Genomic DNA, 27,718 nt, shown 5'->3' with positions numbered 1-27,718 from the left:
TTTGATTTTATGGTTTCATAAATAAAACAAGGATAAAATGATTACATTTATATTAGCGGCGTCATACGAACGCAACGCCGCCGACGTACGAGTACACTGTACGGGACGCTCAGCAGTACGCCATCAGCTGCTCCAGAGAGCACGGCTGCTCGCAGCACTCCGCCACCACGTGGCGCTTGCTCCGGGCGCCCTCGGCGGCAGCGGCGCCCGCGTCGAAGGCGGCCGGCTGCGCGGCGCGCGAGGCGGCGCGCCAGCCGCTCTCGCAGATCAGCTCCAGGGCCGAGGACAGGCGCCGGCCGCAGAACGTGGATTGGGTGGACGCCGCCGTTGCCATCCCTGCATAGTTGCATACACAAATACAGCCTCAGTGTCGGCCGAAACCGAAACTTCCACACAAGGGCAGTTAGTTAAATAATTGCAAAAAACTTCTTTGAATATCTTAAAACTTGGTCTGAAGCTCCAGAGAGCGCTCCTCTAGGGCTCCCGCTGCACCTCGCTACCGAAGAGTAATAAATATACTGGTACTCGTACTCGCTACTCACACCCAATCTGTATTATATGTATCGTGTCAGTTACACTATTTAAAACTCAAGAACCGAATTGACTGAAAATTGATGGAGAGGTAGCTCAGAGCCAGGTGACGTAGTAGGTAGGATAGAGGTAAGGTAGGGTAGGGTAGCGGTAACAAAATAAATGCACATAAGTCAAAATGAAGCCTGACCGGATCCACCAGTATTATGTATAAACATCATTATAAATTAATAAAATAACTAAACATCTCTATCTTAAAAAGATGAAGCGACGGACTGCGGGCTGCTGTGCGGTGAGGTCGGCTAACCGGAGACCGCAACTACGCGTCAAATCTATTCTGTCTAGTCTATTTTTTACAAATCCGTCGAGATCTTTAAACATTCCCGAAATAAAAAATAGCCTATATCTGCTCCAAGGTCCAATTTATATCAATACTAACTTCCATCCAAATCGGCTCAGTGGTTTGGCCGTGAAAAGAGTTGTGCTTCTCGACGAGTCGTCGTCGTCGTCTTAGAAGTCGAATCGGGGGTTCGATTTCTAGCTCGGGTCATTTTGCGATTTCATATGTTCTAAATTGGCTCTGATCTGTTCTGGTAGCGGGCTACGGCCGTGGCTAGCCGCCACCCCGCCGGAAATAAAAACTTGTACCTATTTTGAGTGAGCCCGTTTCGATCTCGGACTGAACGCAGTCAAGGGCTAACTTGTCATGGAATAAAAAAAAAATGAATAGGTAGTATAATATGCCTGAAGAAGTGCTCACCCAAGCAAGCCAGGAGCAGGAGTATCGTCTGGAGCTTCATCGCCGGTGAGCCGGTGCTATGCTGCGGGTGACGGAAGGTGAGGACTGAAGGTGGACCCTGGAAGCACGAGTTGCGGCAACTTTTATATTCGTTTCACTAATATTCACACCCGGAGTCCATTTGCTATTGCCAGCCGCTAGTGGTTCCGGCGCTCTGCGTCCGCCGGTGGTGATGTGATTGGAGTGCGAACTGCCGTCGGTCGGTGGACAGTCTAGCTACCTACTTTTCTTTCTTCTAATATATTTTCAGTAAAAACTCTCAGCCTGTAACGTGACCGAGTGAAGAGAAGAAAAAAAGAATTAAAGTAGACAAAATTTCATCCAATGGTGGCGGAGTTGTCTTGGTGCCATCTCTTTCGTAATAACTTCGATATATATTTTTTTTAAAGAATTTATTTTTATTTTTATAATATGACCAATAGCCATATATTTTTATTTTTATAATATGACCAATATTCCCATTCAATATAAGCTTAATATTTTATAAAGGGATCCCTAAATCGAGAAATAATGGTAGAAGACCAAAGAAGTGTCCAACAATATCCCCACACGATGAAATAATCGAGTAAAATTACAAGTACAACCTCACAAGCTTTCACAAGATTAATTATGACTAAAAAAGCCGTGCAAACTTTTTTTTTCACAATTCGCCCCCAACCCCTTAAAAGAGGGGGTGAAATCTTTTTGCAGGTTTTGAGGTAGGAAGCTAAAAAAAGATACATAGACTCTTTGTTACCCCGAATTTAGCGCGGGCGAAGCCGCGGGCAAAAGCTAGCAGGTAGATAATGAATTTGTCTTGCCTATAAGTTTTTATATTATTGTAATGATTGATATTTAGAATGATAACCTAATCATGAACTCGTAGACTGTCATCAATATGTTAAATATAATAATTATGTAGGAACATAATATATGAAATCTGTATCTATACATAAGATGAATCTGTAGAGAAGTCAATTCTGTACATGAAGTACATTTCCAAAATCAGGGGGTGATTAATGATCAATACAGATGCCAAAAATGCAATCAGTAAAATTTTAGTCTGTCTGTATGTTCGTTACAGAAACAAAACCTACTCAATGGATACTCTTGGGCAGGTTACAGTATAGTTGTCATCACGCTTCGATCAACAGGAGCAGAGCCGAGCAGTGAGGGGACATGCTGGCAGTACGGGAGAAGTTACTCCAGCGATAATGATAATGTTACAGCGATCATAATAAGGTCACATTTTTAGAGTAGGTAATTCAAATTATATATCGAATTTTTAATATATATTATTTTATATATATTAAAATAAATATAAATAAATAAATAATTGAATAAATTTCATTTAAATTTATTCTTTTGCATAGATAATTTTGTAGATAAAATAATCATGCAATACAAGTAATTAGGTAATTATCTTCTTACTTTACTTTTCCGTTTGATTCTACCAGCACTCAGCAGTCGCCCCTGACAAACGACATTCATGTGGTTCCTGTATTAGAATGTGAGCCACAACATCGATAGGTATAATAAATGGCTATGGATTTTGATTTAATGTTTCGTTTAAACGCTTATTGTCTCTATTATGCGATTAAACTAAAGTTTCACTTTCGAAAACACAATTTTTCAATGCTTTATATTATTTAGTTCACAATTTAAGCCAACATTGTACATAACACTTATTTCTTTTGAGACAATAATTCCTATTAGAATAATTATTAAATTGAGTAAATTGACTTATCTTTAGTTATTTAACCCTAGAAAGATAATATTATTATTCTGACACGTAAAAGATAATCGAGCGTAAAATTAACGTGAACTTTAACCAACTATAAATTGTTTTATGTACTACGTATAGTACGTATAGTACGTACATACATCATTTGATATACCTATTACTGTTAAATTTGAATAAATTCGTATTTAGTCAAATTTATTAATTAAATAGCATTATATAATATACGGAGTCATAGATCAGCTTTCGCCTCGTCCCAAAGCCCGCCTCTAAAAGCACCTGGCCCAAAGGTGCCCATTAGGCTGGCGGCATTGCCTCTTTGAATAGCAATTGACAACTTTTGAGCCAGCGCCAGGTACTCGCACATCGTGGTCCCTGTCCCTTAGGCGTCGACCTAAGTCCACCAGAACTCCCTCGCGTCTCTGCCCCAGCAACCGGAAGTCTCCACCGATACGGGCACGAAGTGGCAGCGGTCCAATAGTGGGGCGTATTTGCTTTTTTTCCTGGCAGCGGCAAAATCTGCAGCAGCCCCTGCTTCGTGGGATTTCCGGGTAAGATGGCTTGGAGCAAACGTGCTTACGCATGTCGCGTCCCATAAAAGGCATTTGCCCTCTCGCCACGGGACAAGGTTTAGGTCATCCGGACGCCTACCGTGCGTGCGGGCAAACCTGGAGGTTCCAGCACGCAGGGGACGTTGGCGGAGATAAGGGCCCGGCGAATAACGTCATTCAGGGCGTGGTGACCATTGGCCTCAACGGCTGAGACACAAATACATCGATGCGGTTCACAAACATCGCAGCCCGGCCGGAAACCCACTGCCACACGCAATGAGTCGTCGTCTAGAAGAGTACCCAGATCAGGAGAAGGAAGGGCATGTAACCACGCGCCTTGATTCTTGCAAGATCCGGCTCTGTACTAACGAGACGCTGCACAGTAGCCGCTGCGCCCTCGTCGTCCCGCTGTCGCTGAGCACGAGGGAGCCAGCGGAGCGCTAGAACCCGGATTGAGATCCAACCAACCATGCATCGGAAGCATAGGGAATGTAGACCGTGTTACTATTAGTAGGAAGTATACTAGCTACTAGTTCAGCAACCCCATGCACCGACGCAAGGAAAGCCGGCAGGCCGACATCCTACAAGCGCCTCACTCCCAAACAGCCTAACCGAACAGGAAGAGAGGCTTGAGTCCATTGATCCTCTTTTAAGCTACGTTTAATATGGATTCCAAGGTGACGTTATCAGCATCATCGAAACAGGAAATGCAGCCCGGGAATAACCAAGTTGGAGAGGTTCGCAAGAGGTATGTAACCTTAGGAACAGCAAAGCACGGCCGCAACAGAGTCAGAGCTACATGGGCGGACAGTTCTTTATGACGCTCCCGAGCGATCAGTAACAACAGCTGTTTCCTAGCCTCGATAGCTTCGGGAATTGCCAAAGAGAAAAAGGAGAACTCAGCAAACAGAAGTTATTTTCGTCTAATTCCTTTAAGCAGGGAAATAGACCTTCAAAATGCCATAATTGACGGTGGGACTCTAAGCCACGAGGAAGAAACTCGCATTTCGATGTGTTAACCTCGAGCCCCGGTGGAAGGCAACCTTACTAAAACTTTTGAGATCGTTCACCGGGAAGAACTAATTAATCCCTAAAAACAATCTTGCTCAACCTTCACTTTACTGAGCACCTCTACAGAATTATATTGAAACTAGCGGACGCCCGCGACTTCGTCCGCGTGGAAATCTATGTAAACTTTTAAGCGCTATTTCACCACTTTAGAGACTGAATTTTAAATTTTTTTTGAATCACATTATGTTTCGTATTTTTTCTATGATTTATGAACAAATTGTTAAAACTATAACTCTAAAAATGAAGGATTTTACCCCCTTCTTATTTTATTTTTGCAATAAAAAGTATCCTATAACCTGATCCGTAATATGATCTTGAACCGTGCACTTTCACTTGAATTCATTCAATAGTTTCAGCGTGATGTCCGGCCACGAAAATCACAGACAGACAGACAAAAAATCGAAAAAACTTATTTTTGGCTTCAGTATCGATTATTTATTGCCCTAATCTAACAAAAATTTTCAAAATATCTTAAATGTAAAGAATTTGACCTGTTACAGTTTTATTATAAGTATAGCTACTGCATTCTACTTTAAGCAATATGAATGCAGCAAAACAAAGAAAATAAAACGAGAACTACACGTGGGTCCTACAATTTTCCCGCCAAAACTCCTTTAAAGCAAATCAATGTCTATGAATTTATCTTTCTAAGATTCAGACGAAGTAATACGTATTCTATGACCACGACTTGACAATGACAGTTGACTATAAAATAATAAATTACTCTATTATCTATGTATCTAAGCTCTCGACTCTCGAGGGTCTACTCTATGCCAAATGTCATGTCGAATAAAATATAAATAGAGTACTATTTTTACTTTCACACACAAATATCTGAAAAAATAAAAAATAACATATTAAAATGGTTGAGGAAAGAGTTAAAATGAGAAAACAACTAGGACTTTTGGAAGGAGTGGCAATCATATTGGGAATTATATTCGGTAGTGGTATTTTTATATCACCCAAGGAAGTAGTAGAGAAAACCGGGTCTGTGTGGGGTGCTCTAGTGGTGTGGGCTATGTGCGGAGTCCTGGCGACTCTTGGAGCCCTCTCCTATGCGGAACTGGGTACGTAAATGATATGCTATACTAATCTCCAAACACGGTTGCAGTTGATCGTAGAAATAGCCCAAGTTGTAGTCTATTTGCTGATCGTGTGATCACCGACTGAGGAATTAACATCAAAAGCTAAGTCTTTTGACCGCAGATGCTATAGTTTACACACTAACTTTGTGTTTTACTTTCTGCGTTCCTCATAATATTTCATTAGCACAGTCCAGACAGCTTGGTCTGATTGCATGATGAGCAGTGAAATAAAGTCGATACTATCAAAACAAAACTTGTAAAGTCTTACCAAGGGGGGAAGGGAGAAATGATGAATATCTTAGCAATACATGGATTCACCATGCGGGTGCTGAGTCCATGGTGTGGCAGAGAGAAAAACTCAATAATGGATTTAGGACTAAGGAATTGACAATCAATTGCCACTCCCCTTCTTTGCTCGTGTTGTTCTCCCTGCTTAACCAAATTTGGTAAGATCCTATTAGAGCAGCATTGGATACACATTCTAATATAGAACTTGATGCAGTTCCAGAGAGACCAAGGTCCTTAAGCAAGTTATAGAGAGATTTTGCTGGCAATCCTCTCGCACATACTAACTACATAGCCATTTTTAGTTACTTCATTAGTTAGGTCATAATATTTATTCACTTTTATACTCAGAATGTTAGTCTCCCATAGCACAGTAAGTTCTACGAGTACTATTCGCTTGGGTTGTTTGGAAAAAAGGAAAATGTCTGGTTTAGATCCCAAAATAGCATCATCTGCTGGGATTTTATAACGGTTTTCATCCATTAATAAAGTCCAATCAGGTGCAGAATCTAGGATTGAATAGTGCTTACTGGACGTAGAGAGACAAATATCTTAGCAATCCATGGACTCACCAAGTGGCCGCAGGATCCTTCGCTTGGTACAAAGAAATACCAATTTGAATACTGAAAGGGTCTGACCTGGCAACAGGGACGCTGGCTTAAGATTAAATGAAACAGAATGTAAGCAGTCAGATATGGGTAGCACTGAGTATAGGAACTGAATTGATAGCCATAAAGGCAGACTATCAATTAGCTTGTGTATCAATAGGTATGGGTTGTGTCTCAGTGCAGTTAGCCTCAGCTGTACAGGTCGCAGATGGAGCGGCAGGTTAACATGTTGTGTGTTGGAATGCTTGCAGGCACAACGCTAGCACAAAGCGGAGGGGATTACCACTACATCAATGAAGCGTATGGTCCGCTGCCAGCTTTTCTCTACCTTTGGGATGCTAACTTGGTCTTTGTGTAAGTACATAGGTGTTGACATTTATGTTGTTTTAAATTTTTATTTCGATTTTAAACTTTTTTTTCATTGTTTAATAATTTTATTGAGAAAAATGTTAGAATATGTTTTGACAGTCGGTGGATGAGACATGATCTCTCTGTGCAGCGCGCCCTACGCTTCGTGTCTCCTCTCCTGCCAATCACACTGACGTGATGGAAATAATTAGAATATTTGTTTTCCAGGCCGAGCACGAATGCGATTATGGCGTTAACTTTTGCAAACAATATTCTGCAACCGATATTTCCCAACTGCTCAATAGATCCTGTATGCAGGAAGCTCATTGCAGCTGCAACCATATGTGAGTGATGCACTTGTTTATATTTATCAATTCGTTATTAATTTGTTGATTACTTTGTATGTATATCTAAACTAGGGGTAATATATTAATGGGAATCCATTTTTAGTTTATTTTTTTTACAAATTTATTACACCACTAGGACACTACATTATCAGCGAGTAACATATGCTATATGTTATCCCTTTATTCCCACGATAATGGGAACTATTCGGACGAATTGGGGGTTCCGCTAGTCTATATCTGTAGTAGTGTCTGTAAAGTTAGTGAGTTGTAAGATGAATGTTATAATTTTGAAAATTCTTTTACCCATAGAAAGCCACATTATTTGCGAGAGTCATAGGCCATATTTTATCTTACATATTCGCTCATAATTTAATGTTTGTATAAGATCACCAATGGGTTGGACCAAATCAAAACCGCTCGCAATGGTTCGCTCCACAAATGCACTAAAACAGCCCTCTCGAGAGGAAGGGCGACGAAACGTAAAGCGGGCACCGCCCGCGGACTGAGAGCCGCGACCGGTTCGTCGAGAGTGTAGCGACGAAGAAGAGGAATGAGATCTCGTTCTCGCCTACTCTCGCGAGGGCCGACCGTCGCCTGTGTGCTGCGAGTGCTGATCGCTCGGTCGGTTGCAGGCCTGCTGACGTTCGTGAACGCCTACGACGTGCGGCTGACGACGCGCGCGCAGAACGTGTTCATGTTCACGAAGCTGGCCGCGCTGCTCGCCGTCGTCGGCGGCGGGCTCGCGTGGGTGGCCGCAGGTACGCGGGGCTACTGTTACTGAACTGTAGGTTTGTTTCTTTAAGAATATTCCGTCGGTGCTAAACACCAGAAGGCTTATCGACTGCTCGACTGTCAACTGAACGCTCTGTGCCGGTCTCAGACGAATTATACGGAGACCTGCCGCTAGACAAAGTATAAGATCAACGCGTTTATAAAAAAATTTTTATAGAATGTACGTCTCATTGTTGTAATCATTTTCGTCGTATAAAGAACTCCCTAAAAATTATGGTTTATGAAGTTGAGTGGCATAAAAAATTGTCAACAACTTCTAGTTTACTAAAAGATGAAGTTGCGTTTCATTTATAAGAAATTCTTATATTTCAAATTTGTAATAATAACAATATATTAAAATAATCGATTCTTTAACCGGAAGCACAGAAAACATATGTTCCTACAAGCCAGAACAGCAAAACATCGATCAAGTAATCGAATATTCTGTATGATTTCTCACATCGCTCATACTTCCTATCAAATTGGCTAAGTAAAAATTACATGTTGTGAATCAAATTTATAGATGTTTGTAGTGTTAGGACACAAAATATAATTATTACTGTTAAATATTTTCGATATGTTAACAAACGTACGTAAAATATTCTCGTCCCCTTCAAAAAACGGCAGACAATTTGTGAATTTGGATGCCATACTAGTTGTTCCGTAGACTTTTCAATTTCATAGTGTCATCACAAGTATAGACAATGTATAGAATCTTATATGACACAAATCAGGAAATTTGTTCCGACGTCTCAGTAGTAGTATTTAATCTGAGGTACCAGCACTTACTCGCACACTTAAAGTGCCGCAAACTTATGTGACGTAAAAGTATACGAACTATAATCGCGGCACTCGCCTTTTTGTAAGACATAGTCACCGGGCCAGATAAGTTGGTGACACTATGCTGCATTGAAACTATACTATATATACTAGGCCGAGAGTCCACAGCAAATGTATGCTTGGAGTAAATAGCCAAAATGTTTATTTTAATTTGGTTATTAAAGGGACAATAAGTTTTGGCAGAGTTGCAGATAAAAATGTTTTTAATTAAATTTATGTTCATTAAGTTTTTGTTAAGAATTTGACTTTTCTAAATGTTAATGGTGTTTGTAGACAGTGGTCTGAAACGGACCATTTCTTTTACAACTTTCAGTTCAGAAAATTCAAGAATACGTAGGTATATGAAATAAAATTAAGTATTATAAACTCATGTTTGTCTGTTTGAGACGACTTGGCTATTTTAAATAAATTAATTTTAAGAAAAAAATAAATATATTTAAATACACTCATGAGCATCACTATCTCCAAAGTGAGTGTAGCTGATTTCATCCCATCAATGTATATACTACATATAAATACTTATATTATAAACAGGTAAAGCTTGTGAGGATGACAACGACAACAGCAACTAACATTATTTGTTTGTGTCATATTTTATCCGCGTATATCCACAGGAACGGGTAAAATCGCAAAGCTCCTGCTAGTATCTTATACAACGATTGCGTTATTTTAATAGGCATTCAATAAAAAATTACCAGGTATTGTAACTAACATAATATTGATATGTTATCAAAAATTTTACGATTTTAAAGTAATCACTACCTTCAGTGCAATTTAGTCGTACTTTATGCTGAAAAATTACTTATACCTTACGGTATACGGTAATTTTTTTTGAATAGCTGTTCCAAGTAATGAAAGTTTAAATTTTCCTACTGCCAAGAATAATAATTTAATTGTTTCCATAAAAACGGGACTAATGTTTAACGATTTTTTTGTATGTACTCTGACGGTCACATTGTATGTATTGGGCAAAATTATACATCTCGCTTATAAACACTTGTATTTAATAAAGATTCAAATTATGTAAAACGTCGGTACGTTATTTTCAAAAACTTCGTCACAAATTGTTATGTTCGTTCCAAAACGGGTTGATCATGTAAAACATCGTTAAAATTTGTTCCTGTCACTTGAATTCACATTGAATATTAAGATAAACTGTTGAAATGACAAAATTTACATAGAAAGTGTAATAATTAAAAAGACGCGTAGCTTAAAGAAGCTTTTAAGCTATAGTCCATTTACTCATTCCGTAGATCTCTGACATTTCTATTTCCGTTTCCGGTGTTTTTATAATATGTAAAACAGTTCCCATAAAAAAGATGACAAGTTCAACTAATACGAAACTGATTCTTTCGATACTAAAACTGAAATTTATACAGACTTAAATTTCAATTTAATTATAAATCAATATAATATTATCTTAACTTTACGTAATACAATTTGCAAAATATCAAATTCGATAGAAATGACGTGGGGATAAAATATCATCAACTAGCCAGACCAGGGAAGAGGGCAGATTTCACAAACCTTTTGATTGCAAATGAAGCATTATTTGCATTCGACTATTTATAATTTCATACTAATTGAATTTAAGTCCAAATGCTATGGAAATTCCATAGCTTTATAAACACCATTAACAGTTGTCTGTGTGCTGCAGAGGCACCTGACTGCTATTTGTTGACTGATTTTCTATAACTATTTAAAAAAATACAAACTGACTTCAAAACATTAACGTACCTACAAAACTAAAAAGGGAAAAATAACGTTGTAATATGTTCTACTTAATGATGACTTGAATTTTCCTTGAATGGTGATAAGCATTGTTAATATTATATTAATATTTCTTTTAAGTTTGGGTAAAATAAATATTAAACCACTCTTCAAATACCTATCCATTAATTTCAGTATCTTCGATTTTTCTTTGCTTTCAAACAACAACAAATTCCCTTTGAGAAATCTTTCTTCACTACTGACATTGGAAATTAAATTGAATTAATTCAATTGAAATGAAATTATTTATAGTCGAAATGCCACCGCAATGAATGCTTCATTTTATAATGAAGGTTTGTGAATCTGAATCTGCTGTCTCCCTGGGTAATTGATCACATTTTTCCCTTTCGTCATTTTCACGGAATTTGACATTTTGTAAATTGTATTACTTCATTTTATGATAATGTTATTGATTTTAATTAAATTGAAACTTAAGCCTGTGTAGTAAACTTCATTTTTAGAATCGAAAGAATAAGTTTCGTTTTAGTTGAATTTGTCATCTTTATCATATTTTATAAAGGTTGAATAAGAATAAAGAACTGTTTTTCTCATAGAAACACCGCAAGCGGAAATAGAAATGTCAGTATTCCACCGAATTAGTAAATGGACTATATAGCTTTATATAATCACTTGATGCTTATTTTTTTCCTTACTTTAAAGCAAAATAAATTTATTAATTATTTTGCTTTAAAGTGTGCATTATTTGGATTTCGCTTATTTAAATTACTTTTCCGTAATAAATTTAAGTAATATCAATGTTCATAAATTTCAATGATTTTAAGCTTGGTTTGATGAAAAAAAACACGCAGAAAAAAGGTTTTGTGACAACTGAAAATACAAAAGTGACTGACAAATGGGACCGGGAATGGACCTGTCAGAATTCTACGGAATTAAAAAACAGACTATAGATGTACAATTTTGCCTAGTACAGAATTTTCAAAAGTAAATACAAAAAAAAAATGTTAAACATAAAAAAAATAATTAGTCCCGTTTTTTGGAAAAAACTAACTTAGTAGAAGAAAATACTAAAGTTTTATTAGCTGAAGCAACTATTCAGAAATAATTACCAAGTACAAAATCAACGCTTAAGTAATGCGTCAGCACATGGTAGGACTAAATTGCGCCGAAGGGAGAAAGAGGGGTGTTATAAGTTTGACGTGTCTGTCTGTCTGTCTGTCTGAGGCACCATAGCAGATGAAGCGATTTGTTTTTTTTTTGTATGAAAGGTGACTTATGTGCGTGGCGTGCGTATGTGAGTGGGGAAAAATGACCGAATGTCTGCAACTATACTCGAGAGGAATCTCAAATGGAAGCGCACTGAAAGGGAATATTGATGACTCGATCGAGAGTGTAATTGACAATTTCACGACCTTCGAGGATTTTTAATAATTTTCAATTTTATGTTATGTACAAAAATCGGCCATTTTACATTTTATAAAACTTCCATAGCTTCTAGCGACAGGGGCCGGCCGCGACGCCGAGAGGTCGCCGGTTCGATCCCCGGTGGACCGTCGTACCCGCTGCCCCCTCCTGACGGTCTCTCGGACCGATAGGACGACAACGGAAATATTGGAGATATTTAAAAGACGGTAAATTTTCCTCAATAAAATGTGGAAACGCAACTTTTTGGTGGCTTTGATTTAATAAAAAAGAGATAGAATTAGCGAATAGGTCGAGTGAGAGTTAGTGAATGGGACCTGAAGAGTGAGCACGATTACAGAATGGGTGCACTTACAGTGGTAGTGCGCGCGCTGGCCGCCGGCCGTGGAATAGAAAATTGCAATGAAAAGCTCGGCATTAAGTAGCGATCCGATCGCTGACATGGAACATGGCGCTGGCGCGGGTCAGCGCTCGAGCTCACGGGTCACGACACCATCTATGTATCTATCCCATCAATGTTAACGAGCAGTTCTTGTACATTTGTGTACAGTATTTTGTTTATATGTGTATTTTTAACCGACTTCAACAAGGGGGAGGTCCTCGAGTTGACCGGTATGTTGTTTTCTAGTAAGTGTAGTAGTTAAATAAGTTTTTATACCATGAATTTCCCAAAATAAATAATAAAATTATGTTAAAAAAGGATGAATAAAATTATTATTAAAAAAGGCATCACACAGACCTCGAGTTAAACTCGAGGTCTGTGTGATGCTTAGATCAGGAAAAAGGGTTTCAATCATCGATCATCAATTATCAAAAAAAAATCATCATTTACTCCCACAATTGGCTCACCATTGAGCACGAGTCTCCTCTCAGAATGAAAATGGTCAGGCCTTAGTCCATCACGCTGGCCAAATGCGGATTGGCATAATTCACACACATAGAGAATCAAAAATATTTACAAGTATGCCGGTTTCCTCACGATGTTTTTCCTTGACCGTTTGAGCACGTGATATTTAATTTCTTAAAATCCACACAACTGAAAAGTTAGAGGTGAACGCTCCGGATTCGAACCGACGCTCTCTGAATAGAAGGCAGAGGTCATATCCACTAGGCCATCACGTATCTCTAAAAATTAATAAACCAAAATGCATACATACACACCACTACGCCTGTTTCCCACGTGGGGCACAGCGGGCCGCGGGGGGCACAGGGGGCCACGGGGTGCACAGGGGGTCACAGGTAGACAGGGACCACGTCCGTCCACTTGTTACGATCCTTGCGTATATCGCTTGCTTCTTCCATTCTCATCCATTCTGTCATACAAGTTTCCCCTTTGCCCGTCTTTTATCATTCATCCTCTCTGCTTGCTTCGGGAACCTGTCTATCACATACCTTCCTCCATTTTTGTCATTACATCTTCATTTTTACCCGACTAAAGCGAAGCCAAAAGGAGGAAGTAATGATATTCGCAATCAATTGTGTCACCATGGTGCCTAAACCGATTTTAGTGAATGACGTGTCAAAAGATTCGTAATACCAGCCCGGGAAAATTGATATAGCCTATATATATATATAGGCTATATCAATTATCAGATTATAGCCTCAAAAAAAAGCTGAGATATTCGTCACTATGAAAATACCTTGAGTACCTGACCCTGTCTCTCTAGACGACCTACCTACTACCTGCAGTACCTGACTCTGTCTCTCTGGACGACCTACCTACTACCTGCAGTACCTGACTCTGTCTCTCTGGACGACCTACCTACTACCTGCAGTACCTGACTCTGTCTCTCTGGACGACCTACCTACTACCTGCAGTACCTGACTCTGTCTCTCTGGACGACCTACCTACTACCTGCAGTACCTGACTCGGTCTCTCTAGACAACCTACCTACTACCTGCAGTACATGTCTCTGTCTCTCTAGACAACCTACCTACTACCTGCAGTACCTGACTCGGTCTCTCTAGACAACCTACCTACTACCTGGAGTACATGTCTCTGTCTCTCTAGACAACCTACCTACTACCTGCAGTACATGTCTCTGTCTCTCTAGACAACCTACCTACTACCTGGAGTACCTGACTCTGTCTCTCTAGACAACCTACCTACTACCTGCAGTACATGTCTCTGTCTCTCTAGACAACCTACCTACTACCTGCAGTACATGTCTCTGTCTCTCTAGACAACCTACCTACTACCTGCAGTACATGTCTCTGTCTCTCTAGACAACCTACCTACTACCTGCAGTACATGTCTCTGTCTCTCTAGACAACCTACCTACTACCTGGAGTACCTGACTCTGTCTCTTTAGACAACCTACCTACTACCTGGAGTACATGTCTCTGTCTCTCTAGACAACCTACCTACTACCTGCAGTACATGTCTCTGTCTCTCTAGACAACCTACCTACTACCTGCAGTACATGTCTCTGTCTCTCTAGACAACCTACCTACTACCTGGAGTACCTGACTCTGTCTCTTTAGACAACCTACCTACTACCTGCAGTACCTGACTCTGTCTCTCGGCTGCTTGAAAAATAATAATTAGTAGGTATACCTACTCAAAGCTTTTCCTACAACACTAAGAAGTGTTTATTTAATAATTAATTTAATTATATATAATAATTACAATGATAAAATTAAAAGGTGCAAGCATAAACTTGATAAAGTTTTTCTGCGCGCCCTGCGCCGTTGACAAAGCAGTATCTAAATCTATTAAGAACTTAAAAATAATGAAAAATAAAAAAAGAAAAAAAAATCTAATGTTACAATTAAAAATACACATAAAACACTACGTTTAACCTAGTATAACAATCATTAGAAACAAAAAGTAAACAAAACCAGAAAAGGTGGGTATGAAGTGAACATAGCTGACATCTGAGTGATACTTGTTTATACAGGCTGTTTACCAAAATGGAGTAGTTCTACATATATTGGTCATTTAATCTATAATATTTAACAAAAATCTTAATTACAGCAGACAAGATTTTAGTATGGAAAATCATTAAAAAATTCAAATTTGAAACATAACTTGATCTCCCTGCGATTTTGTTTTTAGGGTTCCGAACGTACGTAGTGCAAAAACAGAACCCTTATAATATCACTCGTGCGCATTTTAATGTCTGTCTGTTTCCTCCGAATGTCTCAGACTAATCCTAAGAACCTATATAGTACCCAACAAAATTCACCAACAAAATTTTCTATAAATTTTCGAGGGAGATGGAGTGGTCACTCACACATGGAATTTATTTAACACCAATAAATATATTGTTTTCTTACACTATAAATTTGATTCACAATACACACGCGAGTAATTTTTACACAGATTAACAAACACATCGCTTAGATTTGTTACACATAATATTCGATTACTTGATCGAAATTTTGCTGTTTTGGCTTAAAAATCGATTTTTTAGATATTTTTTTTATTACATGTTTGATATAATTAATTTAGAAATACTTAAAAATGAAACGTAACTTCATCTTTTATTAAACTAGAAGTTGTTGACCGTTTTTTATACCCTTTAATTACCGAAACTGGCATTTTCATTGAGCTTTTTACACGACGAAGACGATGGCAACAATAAAACAACGAACCTATAGAAACGGTTTCTATAAACGCGTTAAACCGTTGATTCTTGATTTTTGACTGAAGGGTAACGTCTAGCAAGGCGAGTCCCTATGTAATTGGTCTGAGGTATTTTATAAACGTTTTTTTTTCTATAATAATGTAATATATCGAAACTTCTTTTTGTAAGCATTGAGAGAATCAAGAAGTTTAAATGTTTTTCACTCATTTATATATCGTCGTAATCAACCCATATTCGGCTCACTGCTGAGCTCGAGTCTCCTCTCAGAATGAGAGGGGTTAGGCCAATAGTCCACCACGCTGGCCCAATGCGGATTGGCAGACTTCACACACGCAGAGAATTAAGATAATTCTCTGGTATGCAGGTTTCCTCACGATGTTTTCCTTCACCGATTGAGACACGTGATATTTAATTTCTTAAAATGCACACAACTGAAAAGTTGGAGGTGCATGCCCCGGACCGGATTCGAACCCACACCCTCCAGAACCGGAGGCAGAGGTCATATCCACTGGGCTATCATTGGCCTAACCCCTCTCATTCTGAGAGGAGACTCGAGCTCAGCAGTGAGCCGAATATGGGTTGATGACGAATATCATTTATATATATATAAAATATTTCCTTTGGTAATCGCATCACGATCATTTTTTGCTAATTTTTATTTTCTGTTTATTGTCCGGAGAACGATCTTTTGAATGAAAAAATAAGAAAGTTGCGCGAAACATTATCAAATTTGATTATAAAAAGGTTGCGAGCGTTTTAAAATGAATTTTCATCAATATGATGGACGATAGTAACGGACACTAAAGTTCGACGTGCGTTGGTCGATAGTCTAATAGAGGTATACTGAGGGTTGGGTGGAAATATCGTATGGGTAGAGTTGGCGTTGGGAATGGGTAGGGCAGTGGTATGGTAGAGTGTATGTATGATAGATGTATGGTAGTGGTTAAGTAGGGTAGGCATAGAGGTCGGGTAGATGTATGACAGGGAAAGAGTGAATGTATGGTAGAAGTATCGTAAGTTTATGGTAATGATATGCTAGGGGTAGGATAAGGGTAGAGTAGGCCCGAAGTAATGTTCACATTGGTACCGGGATGGATCGGTGAATGTAGGAGGTTTTAGTCCGTAGGGCGTTTCCTCCTACAATAAAACAAAAGGGTAGAGTAGTAGAGTAGCGTAGTGGTAGGTACCCCTAGTACCTAGGTACTAGGGCTAGGTAGGTAGACAGAGAACCTTAAAGTTAGTTTATTTTTAAAGTTGATTTAATATTAAAACTTTGTAGTTTTAATTTCCTATATTTATTTAAAAACAACAAACGTGCTTTAAAAATCTGTGCCTTCCTGTGTCTTTAATATTCCTTGAGAACTAATAACCACAGAAATAAACCTATACTGTGTGTATGAGTCACATTTCACCCGAGCAAAGCCGGGTTTTCACCTAGTATTATACATAATTTTCATTCGAACTGGTTCAACTTTTAAGAAAAGATAAAAAAAAATATTACAAAATCTAACCCGACTACGGAAAAAAACATTAAAAGGTAAGAAAAAGATGAACTTTTGCTATTGTTGAAGTGGGTTTACATCAAGCATATGTTAGCCGGGCATTGGGCAACAAGATACCTTATCAAAACCGGATGAATAGTTTAGGCGCTACGGAGACTCATGCGTACAAACATAGGCACATAAAGTGCAGTCGCGCGCGGCGGCTAGTGCTGCGCCCGCGCCGCCGCCCGCGCCGCGCGCCGGCCAGCAGCCCGCTGACGCAGCTCCGGTCCAAGGAGCACTTGTGTAATCTTACACGCTCTCGGCGCGACACGTTTAGCCTGACCCGACACCGACACTTTGTAATCACTGTGCTAACCTCAGCTGTTTGCTTTCAGAAGCTGTTTACAAACTTTTCCGTTTTGAACCCCTGACTTTATGCTATTACTTTACTAACGATATTACTAACAGACGCCCGCGGTTTCACCCGCGTCTTCTCGTTCGCTTGGGAATACGGGGAAAAATATAGCCTACGACGCTCACAGATAACGTGGCTTTCTATTAGTAAAACAATTTTAAAAACGCTTCAGTAGATCCAGAGATAACCCCCACGATCTCAGAAACTTTACCTTTCTGTAATATTGGTATAGACACCTACACTTGTCTCATCACTGAACTCCTTAAATATATATTATTTTCGCGCTTAAATATTTACGTCTTCGTCCGCTAGAAAATCTGTTTCATTGTAAGTGAACATTTTTAATAATTTAAAAAGTAAGCTATCTTCAAATATACATATATGTATAATTGTATATGCAATCGCGGACTTGTTGTAGCGGTTTCGATGAAAGCTGTCAGGCGGCTTGACTTTGTCTTAAACTGCAATATATCAGTAAAAATTCATACTGACAGTATGTATTTTAATAAATACAGTATCAATATACGAGTCTCGGCTGAAATATAGCCCTCGAATTCTTCCCTGAAAAGTATACATTTACAAGTCGAAGCCCTTCTCATTTTGTAAAAGCTGAAGGTTTGTCAGCTCGTGCTTCTTCCATCATAAGTACGAGTAAGCAGCTTGCACTGCGGCTTCAGTGGGACCCTCTACTGCCCTATAACTAACTATACGACGTTTTAAAGAGGTCGTGAGATATCATGTCCTTTCAAGAATCGAGAATAAAATTCTTTATTTGCTAAATAGATAAAAAATATTATACAATGTATCATCGACCATCTCTGGCATGCAAATAAAATAAAATAAAATAAATTAGGAACAAATGAATTTTTGTGGAAAAATGCCGCATTGGGCTTGTAGTTTAATATTAATCTATCCTTATTTCTATTTGGTATTTAATTTACGTCACCTGCTTTAAAGAAGAGGTCACTGTGTTTTTTAACAAAGAGGTATATGTTCAAAATATATAGGCATGGCAGTGGCGAAATGAGTAAATTTACAAATAGCGGCAAGAATCTAAACATGATGCTCCTGTTATTGTCCGGACACACCTTCTTCGGCTGTGAATGCTTTTTTGGACTCAGTGGAGTTTCCCCATAGGATAAGTCCACACTGAAGCACTGAGCTACATAGCCATTATCAAGTTTAATCCTTAAAATATTTTTCTAAAGGACCACTCACTACAGTACCCAGTGACCGGTGGCTTGGAAGTTGGGGCCTCAGGCCGATTTGGTCTGAGTTTGGGACACGTTTTTCTTATCATGTCGAGGATATAAAAAGTACGCTTTACAGTTGGACAATTGAGGGTGTATCCTCGACAGTCCGAGCCACCGTTACAAAAAAAGTAGCTATCTAAAAATTTTAGTCTCGAAGTTGACCAGAATCGTACAGTTGTTATCTTAAATCTGCTCAAACTAAATCACAGTTTCTAAATGATTACAATTTACGCAATTTTCAACACTCGGATAGATTCGTTATCGTTGTTTGTTTGACCCGCGGAAAAGGCAGGTCTGACCCCTCACCGATACCCATACATTGTAGCGGTGGCACGCCGGGTGCACGTTATTAATAGAAGTAAACAACAAACCGATACGGCAATACAAAGTAGTCCCTCGACACGTGTCGGCCTCTGGCAGCTCTGCCGACGCACTGCTCGCACTCGCCGGGCGCCGCTCGCTCCGCCGAGGAGTGCTCGAGGACTGCAGGCGCCGCGCACCACTCCGGTGCATACATTAGGCTAAATCAGGAATCGCTTGTCTATAGAATATTGAGTCTACAAATTGTTCGCCACGGACTCCGCTTATATTTTACTAAACCAATAATTTCTGTTTGAACGTGGCTCGCGCGAGAACCCCGTATTGAATGACGTTCGCTGACTGCAGCCGATGGGTCTTACTTTAGCATTTCGATCAGAAATCATATAATGTAAACGGGCATCGAACCCGTGACACTCCGTTTACGTGTCTGCGTTCGACGATGTTTTGGCTTTGACTTATCGACTATCAGATTTTAATGATAACAATCATAACAGTCCAATATTCTGAGAAGAAACTACTGAGAAAGAAAAGCTCAATATTATGTTACTCGTAGCTCACGCTGAGACGTGAACTCGGGACTTCGGGACCTTAGCCGTAGCTCGTAGGTTAACCAATGGTTCAACGAGACAGTTAGATGATTATTATGGTTTATGATTATCACAACGAGAACCTCTTGTACTTGGTCGCACTCTTCATTACCGAAGAGAGTGTCTGCATAAGTCGTCACAATCCCTACGTTGGGTAGTCACAATCTCTTCGTTGCGTAGTCACAATCCCTTCGTTGGGTAGTCACAATCTCTTCGTTGGGTAGTCACAATCCCTTCGTTGGGTAGTCACAATCCCTTCGTTGGGTAGTCACAATCTCTTCGTTGCGTAAAGGGCACTGGGAGACTTGTTGGTGACTTCACCTGCTGGCCTATTCACTATTTTGGTCTTTATTATCGACCTATTGAAATAAACATCAAATCAATCGACGACATTGAAGCGCCGGTCGTTTGTATCGCCACGGCACTATCAACGATTCCTTCCTTCCTGGATGAGCTTGTTTTATGTATTCTTTGACTCCCCTATTGATGGTGTTGATTTCAGTCGTTACTACATGAAAGAAAAAAATAATATCTGAGAAACAAAAACCTTTATGATTTAAGCCGCCTTGAGTTAATAGATCACTGCTTGGCTAGTGATCATTATGTAGAAAATATTACAATGGTACGTTGAAGCTTGCAATGTACTTTAATGTAAAGTCAATAGTATTTTTTTTAATAATTATGTAATGCGATATTAATTTATCCTACTAATAATTATAAACACGAAAGTGTGTATGGATGTTTGTTAGTCTTTAACGTCGCAACTACAATACCGGTTGGCTGAAACGTAAAATGAAGATAGCTAATACCCTCGACTAATACATAGGCTACTTATACTAGGACTAGGATAAAATCTATGCATTGCCGAGATTTGCGAAAAATCACTTACGCACATCGCGACTACTGAACCAAATTATCGGAAATTACGAATGTAGAATGTAGATACATAATAATTATCCAGGAAAAATTGAATTACGAGTGGGTACATATTATAGTTACTTTTCAGGGGGCGCAGCTAGTGACTAATATTTTATAGGGGAAGAATATGTTTGTATGTGTGAATGAATCTCTTAAACTATCCCATCAAACCCAATGAGTTTGTGTAAAGTCCTCATCGATGTCATGTTAACCAATGAGTTTGTGTAAAGTCCTCATCGATGTCATGTTAACCAATGAGTTTGTGTAAAGTCCTCATCGATGTCATGTTAACCAATGAGTTTGTGTAAAGTCCTCGTCGATGTCATGTTAACCAATGAGTTTGTGTAAAGTCCTCATCGATGTCATGTTAACCAATGAGTTTGTGTAAAGTCCTCATCGATGTCATGTTAACCAATGAGTTTGTGTAAAGTCCTCATCGATGTCATGTTAACCAATGAGTTTGTGTAAAGTCCTCATCGATGTCATGTTAACCAATGAGTTTGTGTAAAGTCCTCACCGATGTCATGTTAACCAATGAGTTTGTGTAAAGTCCTCATCGATGTCATGTTAACCAATGAGTTTGTGTAAAGTCCTCATCGATGTCATGTTAACCAATGAGTTTGTGTAAAGTCCTCATCGATGTCATGTTAACCAATGAGTTTGTGTAAAGTCCTCATCGATGTCATGTTAACCAATGAGTTTGTGTAAAGTCCTCATCGATGTCATGTTAACCAATGAGTTTGTGTAAAGTCCTCATCGATGTCATGTTAACCAATGAGTTTGTGTAAAGTCCTCATCGATGTCATGTTAACCAATGAGTTTGTGTAAAGTCCTCATCGATGTCATGTTAACCAATGAGTTTGTGTAAAGTTATTTGCACACATATTTAACCCAATCGTCACACATTTCACAATTTTAATGAAACGACGTCTATAACTTTCATCTAAATTTTCAACTTAATGGGAATTTAAGGTAACTTTGAGGTGAAGTAGATTGCGCTAAATGTTAATTTTTGTTGTTTTAGGGGGCGTAGAACATTTCGAAGACGGCTGGGCCGGCACCAGGACGTCGCTCAGCGACTGGTCGGTCGCCTTCTATTCGGGAATATTTTCTTACTCGGGCTGGTGAGTTGGCACTCGTCTCATCGAATCGTCCGATACGGGTGCGGTCACTCAACCTCCAACAGAACACCGTTGACCCGCTCCGTCCGTGCAGGAGTTACCTGAACTTCATGACGGAGGAGCTGCGGGAGCCGTTCGTGAACCTGCCGCGCGCCATCTACGTGTCGCTGCCGCTGGTGACGGGCGCGTACGTGCTGACCAACGCCGCCTACCTGGCCGTGCTGGGCCCCGCGCGCGTGCGCGCCAGCGACGCCATCGCGCTGGACTTCGCGGCGGCGGCGCTGGGCGCGCTGCGCTGGGCCATGCCGGCGCTGGTGGCGCTGGCGGTGCTGGGCGGGCTGTCCGTGCACGTCATGACGTCGTCGCGCATGAGCTTCGCCGGCGCGCGCAACGGCCACCTGCCGGCGTTGCTGGCGCACGTGCACGTGGGCCGCCTGTCGCCGCTGCCGTCGCTCGTCTTCCTGGTACCTGCTCACCTCAGTATCATAGTATACAAGCGGACGCCCGCGACTTCGTCCGTGCAAAAATCGATGTAAACTTTCAACCCCTATTTCACCCCCTTACGATCTTATTTTTGCAACAAAAAATTTCTCAAAATGTTCAATGTACAGATTTGGACCTGCTCAGTTCAGTCTCAAGTATAGATTGTACAGCTGACAACAAGCGCGGCCCGCTCGTGTTCAGATGCTGATGTCGCTGCTGATGCTGATCCCGGACAACCTGACGACGCTCATCACGTACTGCACGGTGGTGGAGGCCTTCTTCACCACGCTGAGCTGCAGCGCCGTGCTGTGGCTGCGCCACAAGCGGCCCGACCTCGCCAGGCCCATCAGGGTGAGTGCGCGCGCGGGCCCGCCCTCGCCAGGCCCATCGGGGTGAGTGCGCGCGCAGGCCCGCCCTCGCCAGGCCCACCGGGGTGAGTGCGCGCGCGGACCCGATCCGCTCGAGGCAGCCGTCCAGTACGGTTGCTTCAGTGCCCCGATCTGGGTGGATGGGTGTGTTCTCGCTCGACCGCCGTTGTGCGTTGTGCTGTATCGTGATAGTGTTCTTGTTTTAGTGTAGTTAGTCGTTCCCGGCCGTGAGTAGCTACACTAGAGTAAGCGTAAGTACACCCTCATCACCTAAATCTGTAGTCTCATTAGGGCTACATACCAGGCTTCAGTCAGTCCCGGGGTCCGCTATGGACCCCCGTTACTCCTGATTTTCTGGGGGCCCTCTTCAATGACCTCTAGACTATGTATCCAGGCTACCTGGATTCATTCACGGCCTCGCAACCGGTTATGCCACATCTCGTTCACCTCTGCCCCGAATTCTCGCCTTCGCCTGGCGCACTCCGTGTTCTAGCGCAAACGTACAGGTACACGGTCCCGTCACCCGGGGTGACGTAAACAGGCGAATGTCGCCGCTCGGATCGGACGCTTTTGCACACGCTGCGCGACGTGAATCGCCCATTCGTTATCGTTCGTCGTTCGTAATATTATTGAGCAAAAAAAAAAATGGGAAAAAAATATTGTTGTGCATTTGGCTGTCTAAATAACAATAAGGATCGGAGACTCGCGGTTTTCAAACTTCCAAAGGATGTAGGAAGGTAATAAAAATATATATATTTTTAGTAGGTACTTAAATAATATCTACGGAAGAATAATTACTTCGATTATCTTGTTTATGTTAGGTATGTTATTAATGTTCAAGTACGTAGTTAGAATAAATTGTAATATTATCATATATCAGGTATAGTTAGGTACCCAGCTACCTCCCAACCGATTTTCGTTTATGAAGTTATTAATATACCTAATAATATAAGTTGGTTATAGTATAGGTAGGTAGGATGTTTTAACGCCTATTTGAATTGTATAGTGATTTTGTTTTGCTGGGTGGGACAAGCACAATAGTATAGTAAATAACAAGTAAAGATTGTGCTCTCTGTGACGGCATTATAAAGTATTAATAATATTATGTAGTCTGTTTATTAATTCGGCGGAATTCTGACATTTCTATTTCTGGTTCCATTTGTCAGTCACTTTTGAAGTCAGTTGTCACAAACCTTTTTTTTGCTGTTTGTTTCATCAAACCAAACTAAAAAATCAAATAAAAAATATTATGAAAATTGATTTCACCTAAATTTATTACAGAAATAAATATTTAGTAATTTAAATAAAAAAAATCCAAATAATGCACACTTTATAGTATAATTAAAATATTTTAATTTGCTATGTTAGGAAAAAATAAACATCGAACAAAAAAATAAACAAGAAGTAATTATAGAAAGCTCTATTTATCAATTAGCATCATAGTCGTCGCCGTTATCGTCTTTTTCATCATCATCATCATCATCATCATTATCCCCAATATTAAACGTAAAAAAATCAACATTATTAATTAGGTGGTGGTCTCGCCACATGACCCGTACCTTGCTAGACCCAAACCAACTCGATTGAGTTGAGCTTGCAGTGAACTGTACAGACTCGCAGGGGTTAAACGAAGAATAGCGATACTGTGCTGTACTGCTAAATCTATGATGAATTTATTATGTATTTATGATGATGATTGAACATCGAATTATAGTTATAGATTCCATGTGGGACAAAAGTAGTCCAACGGCAGTTCTAAGTGATGTATTTAAACCCGCCGCAGGGCTGCTTTTGTCCCACGTGCTTATAATATTTTATCATCAGAATGCACCCGAGTAGTTTCCGTTCTCTTAGGAATAAGGAGATCAAATTATGGGAATTTAGCTTCCAAACAGTGAAAGAATTTTTCAAATCGGTTAAGTAATTTTGGAGCATATTAAATGCAAACAAACGAACAAACAAATAATCAATTCTTTCCTCTATAAATATTAGTATATATATTAAATATTATTGTTTTCAAATTAAAAATATAATAAAATGCAATAAATAAGTATTGTGTGCATTTTAAGAAATTAAATATCACGTGTCAGGGCCAGCGTGGTGGACTATTGGCCTTACCCCTCTCATTCTGAGAGGAGACATAGTATTAAGTATTTTGACAACCCAAACGTTGTTTGAATAGATTTAATAAAGATAAGAGCTGTAGGTAAATAAAACGGCTCGCTAATAACTTTGTTCGAACTGAATTGCGCCGTATTGTGTCGTAGCGAGAGTCGCTATTTATTCTGATGACGTTGCGGAGTGAATCTTCTGTAGTTGCGTGTGTTTTCTGTGCCTTCGCCTGCTCCACTCCCGCTTGGGCACGGACGCGCCTCATCGAGCCTTGCGGCACGGATCACCTCCAGGTCCGCAGGCAGCACGTGGTAGAGGACGCGCCGCGCAGGATGCCGAATGCCCCGGGAGGGTTCCGACAGAGTCGCCCCCGGCTCGATGATCTGTCTGTGGTCTGCGGCAGGTGCCGCTGTGGATGCCGGCGCTGTTCGTGTCGCTGAGCGCGCTGCTGCTGCTGGCGCCCGCGGCCAGCGAGCCGGCCGCCGTGCTGGGCGGCGCGCTCATCACGCTGTGCGGCGTGCCCGTCTACTACCTGCTCGTCGCCGCCGAGCCCGCGCTCGTGAGGCGCGCGTCCGGTGAGTGTCTGACGCTGCAACCGGCGCCGTGCTGGCGGCGCGCTCGTCACGCTGTGCGGCGTGCCCGTCCACTACCTGCTCGTCGCCGCCGAGCCCGCGCTCGTGCGGCGCGCGTCCGGTGAGTGTCTGACGCTGCAGCCGGCGCCGTGCTGGGCCGTGTGCTGGGCGGCCACATAGCATAGCATAGCGCGGGACTCACGAGGCGGCTGCGAGGAGCGCGTGTTTCATTTTACTTTATTCAAAACTTACCTTAAACGTTAACAATAAGTACGTTTATACCTATTTTTACCGCGGTCGTAATTTGACACGCCGCATGACGCACGCGCGCCGCCCATTGTTGCGATGTACGGCACGTCTGCTGTAACGCGATCTGCAAATCCCTTTTGGTGCGAGCCGTGCTGTTGCTACTTGTGATTTGTTTATATCAAACAAATAAGTACAATCGACCGTCGCGGTTGTGAAATGGCAGCTTTCAACCTTCCCTCCGTTGTCTGAGAACAAATTACGTTTTTATTTGTATAACTCTTGACCACCCGCAGCGCCGCGCACCTCCAGCTGCAAACTGTAGGTACTTCACTCGTCTCCGCCGGGAGCACGCCGCGCGTGACGAGACATCGGGCGGGTCGCGGGGGCGCCGGCCGCTGGCGTAGCGTCCGGACGTCCACACAGAGGGCGTATGTGCAGCGGTGAACGTGTATAGGTACCTGAATATTGAACTGGCTCAGGTCCGGTCTGTACGGGCACCACTCTACCGGCAGAGACAAACCGCCGAGCGATTTAGCGTTCCGGTACGATACCGCGTAGGAATGGGTGGAACACACTTGTAGCTCTTCTCGGTGAGCCCGCTTCTATCTGCCAGCTCCCTCGATAGCAGATGAGATCGCAGTGGAGCTGACGACGCCGCAATGCGCTGTCGCGTGTGTTGCAGACGCGGCGACGCGCGCCTGCCAGAAGCTGCTGCTGTGCGCGCCCGAGGACCGGGACGACTGACGCGGCGCCGTCGCTCGGGGACGCGAGTGTGAAGCGCGGATGCGGCTTTCCATTGCTGACACGACATTTGAAATCGATCCAAAAGTTTCTTTACAATATTAGTTTATACGAGCGCCTCTCTATCTAGTCTGTTAGGTATATAATGTAAAACGCATTACAGAGTACAACTCTATTCTGTAACACGTTTCACATTGCAAAGTACCGACAAACGTCCAAAGAACTAACGAATGCCAAACGACTTACATTTCTCGTCTTTTTACACCTACTAATAGGTTATTATAATTAACTTGTTCATAAATTAATGAAAATAATTTTGGTTAATGAGCTTAGAAGAAGTTAATATATTTTGAATAACATTTTATGGAAAATACATAATTTAAAATAAATAAGTTATGTAATGTCATGCGATTTCTGCCTTCATTTGTTGGTAAACAGTGCACATCGAGTGTGGCTCTGGTGTTTTGGTTTTATACACAATGTATGCCTTCGAGTGAACCTATTGTTTTCATAACTTTATATAGAACTTTAATTAGGATAAGAAAAACGTTTGTACTTTCTCAATAATTTTAAATTGAATTTATAAATATCGTTTTAAGGACATTCTTAAATATAACAAAGTCTTAAAAGTGTCAAAGTGAGATATAATGAGTCTCTTTGTATTTAGTATTTATAGTGAGTGGACGAGTAGGGTGCGGCTCATTGATGATTACTATTTGTTTTTACACGTATAACTGAGTGTCTAGTTAGTTTGGTAGTTAGTAGAAGTCTAAGTGTTAAAGGTTTTGTTAACTTTTTTTATGAAAAAATCGAATATTAAAAGTAACCTTATGTTAATGTTTTATATAGACGAGTGAAAAGTATCTGATACTTACTTTTAGTTGATTGCGGTCTGCGAGACCACACCTCCCCGTACTCTGCCGTAGACCATTGCAGCAGACGAGTACGGAGGCGGACGGTTAATCTCCAGTTTTATTGTTTTAGTCTTGCTGTGTTAAATGTAATACTTCATCGTCATCATTATCAGCCGCTGGACGCCCACCGCTGGACAGTCCTTTTGAATCGACTTCCAAACAAAACGGTCCCTGCAATCCGCTGGATGTCTTCGGTCCGCCCAGCGGGGGGTTTCCAGCACTTTGGGACCCCAACGTCCAGCGGCTCTTCGAGCTGTGGGGCCTGCCCATTGCCACTTCAGCTTCGCGAAATGTATACTTACCGAGTGTTAAATGTATTTTTATACTTACAACACTACCACTGTTGTTTTTGTAATTAAGAGTAGGGATTTTATTTATTTTATTTAAGTGTTTTAACAAATTTACATTATGGTTTTACACAATTGTTTGAAAATATAACTGATTTTTGTAACTTTTTATATATAATAAAGTTTTTATTAATCAA

The 27,718-nt window shown here is 40.8% G+C and overlaps 2 protein-coding genes across 6 annotated transcripts; one reads left to right on the top strand and one right to left on the bottom strand.

The window, feature by feature from the left end:
• Window positions 1-35: 35 nt before the first annotated feature.
• LOC112045526 (insulin-related peptide 2-like) lies at window positions 36-12,781 on the bottom strand. Of its 2 annotated transcripts, none has more exons than XM_024081734.2 (3): window positions 12,462-12,781; window positions 1,292-1,388; window positions 36-336 (listed from the first exon to the last, which is right to left on the bottom strand). In XM_024081734.2, exons 1-3 carry the CDS (start codon window positions 12,522-12,524, stop codon window positions 110-112), a joined length of 387 nt encoding a protein of 128 aa, XP_023937502.2. In that variant the 5' UTR covers window positions 12,525-12,781; the 3' UTR covers window positions 36-109. The 2 variants fall into 2 exon arrangements, with proteins under 2 accessions (XP_023937502.2, XP_023937503.2); XM_024081735.2 differs by lacking the exon at window positions 12,462-12,781 and adding an exon at window positions 2,741-3,068.
• On the top strand, window positions 5,438-27,718 carry LOC112045525 (Y+L amino acid transporter 2). 4 transcript variants are annotated; one of them, XM_024081731.2, is made up of 9 exons: window positions 5,438-5,739; window positions 6,902-7,004; window positions 7,227-7,342; window positions 7,978-8,103; window positions 21,699-21,798; window positions 21,890-22,259; window positions 22,480-22,629; window positions 25,162-25,333; window positions 26,262-27,718. In XM_024081731.2, exons 1-9 carry the CDS (start codon window positions 5,535-5,537, stop codon window positions 26,321-26,323), a joined length of 1,404 nt encoding a protein of 467 aa, XP_023937499.1. In that variant the 5' UTR covers window positions 5,438-5,534; the 3' UTR covers window positions 26,324-27,718. The 4 variants fall into 4 exon arrangements, with proteins under 4 accessions (XP_023937499.1, XP_052746883.1, XP_023937501.1 ...); XM_052890923.1 differs by having other exon boundaries at window positions 25,873-26,404; XM_024081733.2 differs by lacking the exon at window positions 25,162-25,333.

The sequence above is a fragment of the Bicyclus anynana genome, chromosome Z (genome assembly GCF_947172395.1).
Source record: "Bicyclus anynana chromosome Z, ilBicAnyn1.1, whole genome shotgun sequence".
In the NCBI taxonomy this organism is placed as follows: domain Eukaryota; kingdom Metazoa; phylum Arthropoda; class Insecta; order Lepidoptera; family Nymphalidae; genus Bicyclus; species Bicyclus anynana.
Note: the sequence above shows the minus strand (reverse complement) of the source record. Positions and strands in the feature narration are given on the sequence as shown.

Coding starts and splice junctions, on each gene's coding strand:
- LOC112045525 (XM_024081731.2), top strand. CDS start 5,535: ATGGTTGAGGAAAGAGTTAAAATGAGAAAACAACTAGGACTTTTGGAA. Junction 8,104..21,698: donor GCTCGCGTGGGTGGCCGCAG/GTACGCGGGGCT, acceptor TTGTTGTTTTAG/GGGGCGTAGAACATTTCGAA. Junction 22,260..22,479: donor TGCCGTCGCTCGTCTTCCTG/GTACCTGCTCAC, acceptor GCTCGTGTTCAG/ATGCTGATGTCGCTGCTGAT.
- LOC112045526 (XM_024081734.2), bottom strand. CDS start 12,524: ATGCCGAGCTTTTCATTGCAATTTTCTATTCCACGGCCGGCGGCCAGC. Junction 1,389..12,461: donor CCAGCGCGCGCACTACCACT/GTAAGTGCACCC, acceptor TCGTGCTTCCAG/GGTCCACCTTCAGTCCTCAC. Junction 337..1,291: donor CCTGCTCCTGGCTTGCTTGG/GTGAGCACTTCT, acceptor GCAACTATGCAG/GGATGGCAACGGCGGCGTCC.